This window comes from Micromys minutus (genome assembly GCF_963924665.1).
Source record: "Micromys minutus genome assembly, chromosome: 27".
Classification (NCBI taxonomy): Eukaryota; Metazoa; Chordata; class Mammalia; order Rodentia; family Muridae; genus Micromys; species Micromys minutus.
Window position 1 is genome coordinate 19,347,194 of NC_137962.1, and position 8,957 is coordinate 19,356,150.

Below are 8,957 nucleotides of genomic sequence, written 5' to 3' on the forward strand. Positions count from 1 at the left end.
ACAAGGCAAACAGGAGTTTGGGAATGGAAGGGCCTGGCTGGCCTGCCTGGCCAGCCCCCCCCCCCCAGAGGAGCTCTGTTGGAGGTATTAGGAGAGACCAGCCAGATATGGTGGGACACACCCTCAGTTCCAGTGCTGGGTGGTAAAGGTGGGTGTTAAGCTACAGGGTACATCAGCCCCCCAGATTCTGAACCACAGGACACTTGATATGTCACCTCTGGGAAAGTGTAGCTCTATTCTTAGGAGGATTGCAAAGCACTGGTTGAGAACCTACAGCATATCTGTCATGTGACCCCTGAGGAAGGGTCCTTCCAACCCTCCTTGAGTTTCAACTTCTAGTGAGTTCAAGTAGCCTGCTTAACTTGAGACCCTGTTTTTTTTTTTTTTTTTTTTTTTAAAACTAAAATGCCTGGGAACACTTTCTGTCCAGACCTCCCCCCAAGTAGCTCTCACAGGAGGGCAGGAGATAAGACAGCTTAGATCCCTGTGCTCCGAGACCCCAGGCTCACTTCCTGCCTTCACAGGGCTCAACTGCTGTCTCCTGGATTTTTAGGGTGGGGTCGGAGAGGGATCCTGGGTGGGAGCAGCTCTCTGCTGCCCTCACCTGAGTCCTGTCCGGAGGTTGCAGATGTTGGGTTAAGCCCTGCCCTCTAGTGTCTAGCCACTCAGGTAAGAGGCCCTTTTCCCTCCCCTGGGGCTGGGCTCTTCTTTTATAAAGGGCCTGTGCTGGGCGCTGTCCCACCGTCTAGAAGCAGCTGCTCAGCTCGCTCTCGAACCTCTGTCTTCAGCTCGCTGCCTTTACTCCAGACTTCACCATGTCTATCAGGGTGACTCAGAAATCCTACAAGATGTCTTCCTCCGGTCCCCGGGCCTTCAGCAGCCGCTCGTTCACGAGTGGACCCGGTGCCCGCATCAGCTCTTCCAGCTTTTCCCGGGTGGGCAGCAGCAGCAGCAGCTTCCGGGGAAGCCTGGGTACCGGCGTGGGTCTGGGCGGCTTTGGCGGGTCTGGTGTCGGGGGCATCACAGCGGTCACGGTGAACCAGAGCCTGCTGAGCCCCTTGAAGCTGGAGGTGGACCCCAACATCCAGGCTGTGCGCACTCAGGAGAAGGAGCAGATTAAATCCCTGAACAACAAGTTCGCCTCCTTCATTGACAAGGTAAGAGTCCTCTCTGCCCGATTAACAGAGATGGTTACATCTCTGGCCCCCATGAGCTCCTGTTGGGATCCACCCATCCCGGCTACACTTTCTTCTACTTTTCTCACACGCTTTGGTTTGGGTCGAGAGGGTCTGAAGTGCTGTGACTACATCACGGGGCACCTCCCCATCCACTGGCGGGCCTGGTCCTGTCACTGTCGCTTTGCTTTCTGGTGGCAGGGACGCTCCCCCCCAACCCACGCCCCCAAACTGCCCCTAGGTTTCCTCTTGGTGCCCTGTGCATTTTTCTATTTTCCTGTTAAGTAACGGAGGATTGTGTAAGATTTTAGAAGGTTACAGGTAGGTGTCTTGATTGAACCCGACAAACGCAGATGGAAGTCTTTGGTGCCCAAGGCCAGAGAGTGGGGGCTCCAGGCTGAGTCACCGATCGGCCCCTGCCCTGCTCCAGTGTGGGCGGGGCCGTTGCACAGCCAGGGCGGAGGTCTTGGGCCTGCCCTTCCACCAGGAGGAGCTCTGGTGATGCGGTGGGGGTGGGGTGGGGTGGCGGGGAGGGGAAGTCGCGGGGTTCCGCCTTGGGAAGGCCAGTGCGTAATTCAAAGTCTGCGGGCGTAGGGCAGTCCCGCTCCCGTTTCACGACCTGTTAAAACCGGAGTTTATAGTCCCTGACCACGCCCCTCTGCGAGCTTGGCCCTTGGACTCTTTTCATGCTTTCTACCCTGGCCCCGCCCCAACTGCCTGGTTCCTTTGCAAGCAGAAAGCCAGGCCAGGTTTTGCAGTCCTGTGGCTCAGTAGCGTGCGTGGCCCCGGGACGATTGGCCCTTTCTACTGACTGGCTCCTGAGAGGCGGTGTGGGAACGGGAGGAGGGAAAACACGGGGCTGAGCCTGTGGAATCGGACGCCCCAGAAGCGTCTAACTCTTCTTTACCAGGGCTTGCTAGCTCCAAGGGCCCCTAGCTTCCCACGGAGTCCTAATGAAGAGCGGTTGGCACAGACGGGGCCGTGTGCCTTGTGGTTACAGGGTCCCGCAATTTCCTCCGATAGGCCATCTTGTCAAGTTTGACTTTCTCATATGTAAAACGGACTCGAGAGGCCCCAAATCAGTTTCTCGGCCTGTTCAGCTCAAAGCGGGATGAGCTTTATTTAGCTGCACCTGGCCTGGATTCAGCATTCCATTAGGATGCAATGCTAGAATTACTTGGGATGTTTGTCTTTTTAATTTTTAGTAATTACGGAGAAGGACGGATTTATAGCGTGGGTTGTGGGAAAGTAATCGGATTTATACCCTCAGGATGTCTTCTTTTCCCTGTTTAAAAGGTTAGAGAGCTCCGGGCTGAGAGTACAAAGTTCATTTCACTCCTTTGGAGCAGTCTGCCTATTATTCTCACAAAAGACGTTCCAAGGCTGTGGGGTCACCAAGGCTGCTCTTCAGGGTGGGAAGGATGGAAGGAAGGAAGGAAGGAGACACACCTACCTGCTCGCTTGCCTTCTCGTTGTCTGCTAAAAGTGGGCCCTCTGTGGAGAAGGGACTCCCTAAAGCCCCTACCTGAGCTTCTAGAGGCATTTGCAAGGTTGGGGAGACCCAGACCAAGTTACACAGCTCAGGGTAGGCAGCAGTGTCGCTGTAGAAGTCCTAGCAAGCATTCCTGGATGCAGGGAGAAAGTTCCCTAAAATTTCCAGGACCTTTCATTCAAGATCCCTTCAAATGATCCTCGATAGTGTAATAGACGCCATTCTCAATCCTACATACAAGGTAATGAACAGACATTTAGAAAACGAGGCTGTGATAACACCCCCTGCCCTCCCAGCCCCCCCCCCCCCCCCCAGCTGCTCCAGTTTTAGCCTCTCCCATCTCAAGTGCTGGAGGATCAGGGCTCCCGATGCCACGGCACTGCGCTATTTCCCCAGGTCATATGTGACCAGTAATTGTTTCCCTCCAGATCCTGACCCTAGCCTGACAGGACTTTGTTTTCCGTGTCCTCCCCATGCAGGTGCGCTTCCTGGAGCAGCAGAACAAGATGCTGGAGACCAAGTGGAGCCTGCTGCAGCAGCAGAAGACGTCGAGGAGCAACATGGACAACATGTTTGAGACCTACATCAACAACCTCCGCCGGCAGCTGGAAGTCCTGGGCCAGGAGAAGCTGAAGCTGGAGGCGGAGCTTGGCAACATGCAGGGCCTGGTGGAGGACTTCAAGAATAAGTGAGCCCCTCCCTGAATTAAGTCCTCTTACATTGCCCCACTTTTTGGGACAGAGGCCTGTGTTCTTGTGACCCTCTGCTTATGGGCAGTTTGGTCCTGTGGCCATTTGGTCATCTTTGCTTCAGTCTCAGGACTGTCTACCTCAGGTCAAAAAATTTCCTGGTTAGATGGCGTACCGGAGCTGGTGCATATTTGTAATATTCACTCGGGAGACAGAGGCAGGAGGATTACACAAACACAGCCTAATTTAGCAGTGAGTTCTAGGCCAGCCAGAGCTACATAGAAAGATTTTTTTTTTTTATTATTTATTTTGCACTTAGATGGGGGGGGGGGAGCAGGTCTCACTTTCAGTCTAACAGCTACCATCTGGCAAGCTTTGCAGAGAGTGCCCTGGGGTCTCGTGACAGGCTCCATGTTAACTCAGCATGCCACGCCTCATGTGTATTTGGAGAGGGCTTTCCTGCTCTAGGCCTGCCCCCAGCTGAGAATAAAGTCGGGTTGAAGAATGGGTGTTCAGGGGCAGAGGGCCAGCTTTGCCATGCCCTGCATCTCTGAACTGAGATATTTGTCTCCCCATCAGAAAGCAAGGTGTGTAGGAGTCTCTGCTGGTGCACACATTTAGCCTGTACAAAGCCTTGGGCTCTCCCATCCCTGGCAGCAACAGACGCGGGGCATCCTTTGTCTTCACCTTCCCCCACTGACTCCACCCACATCTTTTCTCACCAGGTATGAGGATGAGATTAACAAGCGCACAGAGATGGAGAATGATTTCGTCCTCATCAAGAAGGTGAGGGTCTGGGTTCAGGCTGCAGAGATGGTGCCAAGGTTAAGAGCACTTGCCTTTCTTCCAGAGGACCTGAGTTCAGTTCCTATTCCCCATGTCACATGGCTCACAACGGCCTGTAACTGCAGCTCCAGGGGATCCGATGCTTCAGGCTTCTGAGGGCACCTGAACCTGTGTCTGCATAACCACGTGCAGAAACACACACACATAATTAAACATGATAAAAATTAATTAAAAAAATAGAGAAGATAGACGAGGTCATCTTACCTGTATGCAGACACAGGGGGCGTGGCTTTGGGACTCAGACTAGGAATTCTCTAGGACTTTCTAATGAGTCATTGCTTTATAAGTAATAAGACAATTGTTTTGGCTATCCGATGCCTTCTGGGTAACCATAGAAAGGTAGACAGGAAGGAGAGTTAGCTTCCTGCAGTTAGGTAACATACCAGATATCAAGTTGGACAAGGTTATTGGTCTAGCCTCAGCTTTGTGGAGGGGGAAGGAGGGAAGTAGGAGCCCACAGGAAGCAGAGATAAAGGCACATGGCTGGAGAGATGGCTCAGCAGTTGAGACCACTGGCTGTTCTTCCAGAGGATCTGGGTTCGATTCCCAGCACCCACATGGCAGCTCACAACTGTCTGTAACTCCAGTTCCAGAGACTCTGACACCCTCACGCAGACACACATGCAGTCAGAATACCAATGCACATGTAATAATAATAATAATAATAATAATAATAATAACAACAACAACAACAACAACAACAATAATAATAATAATGAATGCATGGCTGGGATCCAGGGGAATAGAAAGAGGCTGAGTTGGAGGATCAGCAACAAGTGCCCATGGGCAGATGTTGGGAGCCCCTGAGCACTGAACTCGGGCTCCTCTCCTTCCCCTCAGGATGTGGATGAAGCATACATGAACAAGGTGGAACTGGAGTCCCGCCTGGAAGGGCTGACCGACGAGATCAACTTCCTCCGGCAGATCCATGAAGAGGTACGTACTCAGAGGCTGGAGCGCGCTGGTCCTCCAGCCTGTCCGTGTCAGCAAGGGCCCTTGGCTCAATAACCATAGGCAGCCATCACAATTGTTACAGAGGCTCTGCCCCAACTTGAGATGGGGAAATGGGCTGAGGAGTGAACTCACCCATCCCAGGTCCTCATACAGAGCAGAAACACAGCCTACCTTAGGCTCATGGTGTCCTCAAAGCCCCTCTCCTGGTATTTGAGCTCTTTGAAGACCCCCCTTCCCCTTGGCTGCTTACCTAACTTCAGGTTTTTCTTAATGTCCTTTCATGGCTCAAGAGTTTTGACGATAAACCTAACCCCGAGTCTTCCTTCCACTGTACACCTGATGTCTTCAAACCCTGGCTCTCACTTGCTCCTTTGTCACGTTGCAAAGGGGTCCTGTGAAGAGGGACAGAGCCTCACCACCTGCCCCTGCCCCACAGGAGATCCGTGAGCTGCAGTCTCAGATTTCAGACACGTCCGTGGTCCTGTCCATGGATAACAGCCGCTCCCTGGACATGGACGGCATCATTGCTGAAGTTCGTGCCCAATATGAGGACATCGCCAACCGCAGCCGGGCTGAGGCTGAAACCATGTACCAGATTAAGGTAAAGAATAGGGTCACAAGCCTGGGCCTCCCTTCCTGGCCAGTTCTGTGTCCTGGGTCAAGAGGAGGGAACAGAGTACCAAATTCCACTCTGCCTGCTGTGTGCTGGCTCCGAATGATGGAAGCCTGAGTGTGTGTGTGTGTGTGTGTGTGTGTGTACACGTTTCTGCACATATGTAGAAGCCTGGCGAGTGAAATTTCAGCCAGAAATCTCACTTCCCTTCTTGCCCCTGCAGTACGAGGAGCTGCAGACCCTGGCTGGGAAACATGGAGATGATTTGCGCCGCACAAAGACAGAGATCTCCGAGATGAACCGCAACATCAGCCGCCTGCAGGCGGAGATCGAAGCCCTCAAAGGCCAGGTACTGGTGGGCTTGGCTGGGACTGGGAAGAGGGGGTCAGGAAGGGAAGGGGGAGGGAGCCTGTTACCAGGGTTGGGAGTGGGAGGGACAGCTTCAGAGTCAGCTGGCTCTGTTGCTGTGGAGAAGCTCCTGGATGCTGAGTATCTTTGTGGGCAGCATCTGGAGAGGAGCTCGGGATTGTTAGCTAGAGTCCAGGCCCCCAGGCCTTCTCTATTTAGTCTGCCATGTGCAGGGCAATGGCGGACGTGTGAGGAGAAATGTCTGACAGCAGCTCCCATTGCTTCTTGTGCTTGCTCAGCGACACTTGTAGAACTTTCTTTTGGCTGGATGGAGTTGGTCTGAGTCAGGGAGGAGAGACCTTCAAAGACGTTCAAGGTGGGGCTGGGCTTGCAGCTCAGTTGCTCAAGGACTTGCCTAAGATGCCCAAAGTCCTGGGTTCAGTACACCATCAAACCTGCTGTGGTGCCATGCTCTGGTAATTACAGCAGTTGGCAGGCAGTGAAAGGAGGGTTGCTGTAAATCCTAGGCCAGCCTTGGCTATATAGTGAGTTCTAGGCTAGCCCAGGCTTCAAAATAAAGAAGCTCATTGTGGATGGGTCTTAGGGAGGGACATACACCAGATGCCACCTGGTGCTCATATGTCTCCTTCCCCACAGAGGGCAACCCTGGAGGCGGCCATTGCTGATGCAGAGCAGCGTGGAGAGATGGCCATCAAGGACGCCAATAACAAGCTGTCTGAGCTGGAGGCTGCTCTGCAGCGGGCCAAGCAGGACATGGCCCGGCAGCTGCGCGAGTACCAGGAGCTCATGAACGTCAAGCTGGCCCTGGACATCGAGATTGCCACCTACCGCAAGCTGCTGGAGGGCGAGGAGAGCAGGTGGGTTTGGAGGTCTCTCAGAAAGTCTGGAATGGGGAGGGGTGGGTGCTGTCTGGAGGCCTCTGGGGACTTGGGTTCTGCTCTGGGACAAAAAGGGTCGAGGGTTGGCCCTGACACCCGACGCATCTGGTTACAGGCTGGAGTCTGGGATGCAGAACATGAGTATTCACACGAAGACCACCAGTGGCTACTCAGGTGAGCGTCCTGCACCTTGGGGATGGAGCTCAGGGCTTTGAGAGACGCCGTGCTCAAAACCAGTTGACAGAGACAAAGGGAAGGGGTTGGACTCCTGTTCTTGGCAGAATTCTGGGGTGACTGGTGGCAGACTAAGGACCCAGATAATATGCTCAGTAGTTGAGTCCCACACAAACACCAGCCATGTGCAGGACCTGTGATAAGTTCCTTACGCGAGTTCTTTTATGCGTCTTCACATTTCTCGACCTCAAAATTCCCTCCACATAGTTTGAGAGACAGGTTCATGTGAGTGCTAGTTGGGGACATGCATCTAAAAGAGGAGCCTTTTCGATGTCCAGTCTGCTTCCCCGTATAGTTGAGGAGTGACCCAGGCAGGAGTCGGTCAGTCTAGACCAGCGTCTCCATCTGTGGTTGTCAGAGGGTAACTAGGGAGAAAGGGCTCTAAGGCTGTGCTCACATGGCTGTCTCTGTCCTTTGTCCTGGACCAGGAGGACTGAGCTCATCCTATGGGGGACTCACTAGCCCTGGTTTCAGCTATGGCATGAGCTCCTTCCAGCCCAGCTTCAGTTCTGTCGGGGGATCCAGCACTTACAGCCGCACCAAGGCTGTGGTCGTGAAGAAGATCGAAACCCGTGATGGGAAGCTGGTGTCTGAGTCTTCAGATGTCATGTCCAAGTGAATGGCCCCTGAAGTCGTCACCGGAGTGTGGGTGAACTAGAGACCCTCCAGAGGGTCAGCCCTAATCCTCTGGCCAACCTTGGGAGGAATTTCCTATCTGGGATATCCCAACGGTCCCTGCCATATGCCCAAACCCAATGCGATATTTTGAATAAAATAAAGCCTCAGCTGGTTCTATTAACTGGCTTTGTTATGTGTGTATTCATGAAGGTTGGGGGGATGGGCAGGAGGCTCCTTCCTGAGATACAGAAGCTGTGTGTGCTGGGCAGAAGTCTTCTCCAGGGCGTTGCAAGAGAATGTCTTGCTGGAACCCGGCTCATACTGTGTAAGAAAAAGATGACGGGGCACCAATGAAAGGAAAAGTCACTGAAAGGAAAAGTCACAGGGCACCAATGTTGTGAAAGGATAACGATCCGAGTCAGGGCACCAATGTTAGGGGAAGGATGAAGAGAGTGGGGGGCACATGGCCTATGGAGGTGTGGCGAGGCCTGAGGGCAAGGGAGATGCCTCTGAGGGGCCCATGTTGGGAATCCCTTCCCCCTGAGGGACCAGCCACACAATGGTATAGTACAGAATAGAGTTTATTCAGGTCATGGGAGAGTTAAGAGGGTGGCAGAGGCAGAGAGAGAAAGAGAGAGAGAGAGAGAGAGAGAGAGAGAGAGAGAGAGAGAAGTAGAGGAGTAGAGAGGCTGGCCATGAGCACATGGGAGAGAGGGGGAAGGGAAAGGGAAGAGGAGGGGTAGGAGTGGGAGAGCAAGGCTGCAAGAGCACAAGAGCAAGAGATGCCAAGAGAGAGGAGGGGGCAAGCAGCCCCCTTTATAGTGTCAGGTCACTGGGGCGGAGCATACCTGGCTACTGCCAGGTAATTGAGGGGTGGGGTATACCTGGTTGTTGCTAGGTAACTGAGGGGTGGGGTTTACAGAATCCCAACACTCTGGCTGTGGAGCATTGTTCTTTACCAATGCATAGCCTCTCACAGTTTACAGCAGGGTCTCAGATACCCAAGTTCCCTTGAAGTTTGCAGCACACTTGGTGAGGAATCAGGTTTTGGGTGGTCCTATCAGAGAGAGTAAGCGTGCTCAGACCTCA

At 53.3% G+C, this 8,957-nt stretch overlaps 1 protein-coding gene across 1 annotated transcript; it reads left to right on the forward strand.

The window, feature by feature from the left end:
* Positions 1 to 613: 613 nt before the first annotated feature.
* KRT8 (keratin 8) lies at positions 614 to 8,040 on the forward strand. Its single transcript, XM_080939003.1, has 10 exons — positions 614 to 669; positions 789 to 1,157; positions 3,147 to 3,355; positions 4,082 to 4,142; positions 5,043 to 5,138; positions 5,593 to 5,757; positions 5,993 to 6,118; positions 6,775 to 6,995; positions 7,132 to 7,190; positions 7,679 to 8,040. The coding sequence occupies exons 2-10, from the start codon at positions 816 to 818 to the stop codon at positions 7,867 to 7,869; spliced, it is 1,470 nt and encodes a 489-aa protein (XP_080795129.1). The 5' UTR covers positions 614 to 669; positions 789 to 815; the 3' UTR covers positions 7,870 to 8,040.
* Positions 8,041 to 8,957: the final 917 nt, after the last annotated feature.

Coding starts and splice junctions, on each gene's coding strand:
- KRT8 (XM_080939003.1), top strand. CDS start 816: ATGTCTATCAGGGTGACTCAGAAATCCTACAAGATGTCTTCCTCCGGT. Junction 5,758..5,992: donor AAACCATGTACCAGATTAAG/GTAAAGAATAGG, acceptor TTGCCCCTGCAG/TACGAGGAGCTGCAGACCCT. Junction 6,996..7,131: donor CTGGAGGGCGAGGAGAGCAG/GTGGGTTTGGAG, acceptor ATCTGGTTACAG/GCTGGAGTCTGGGATGCAGA.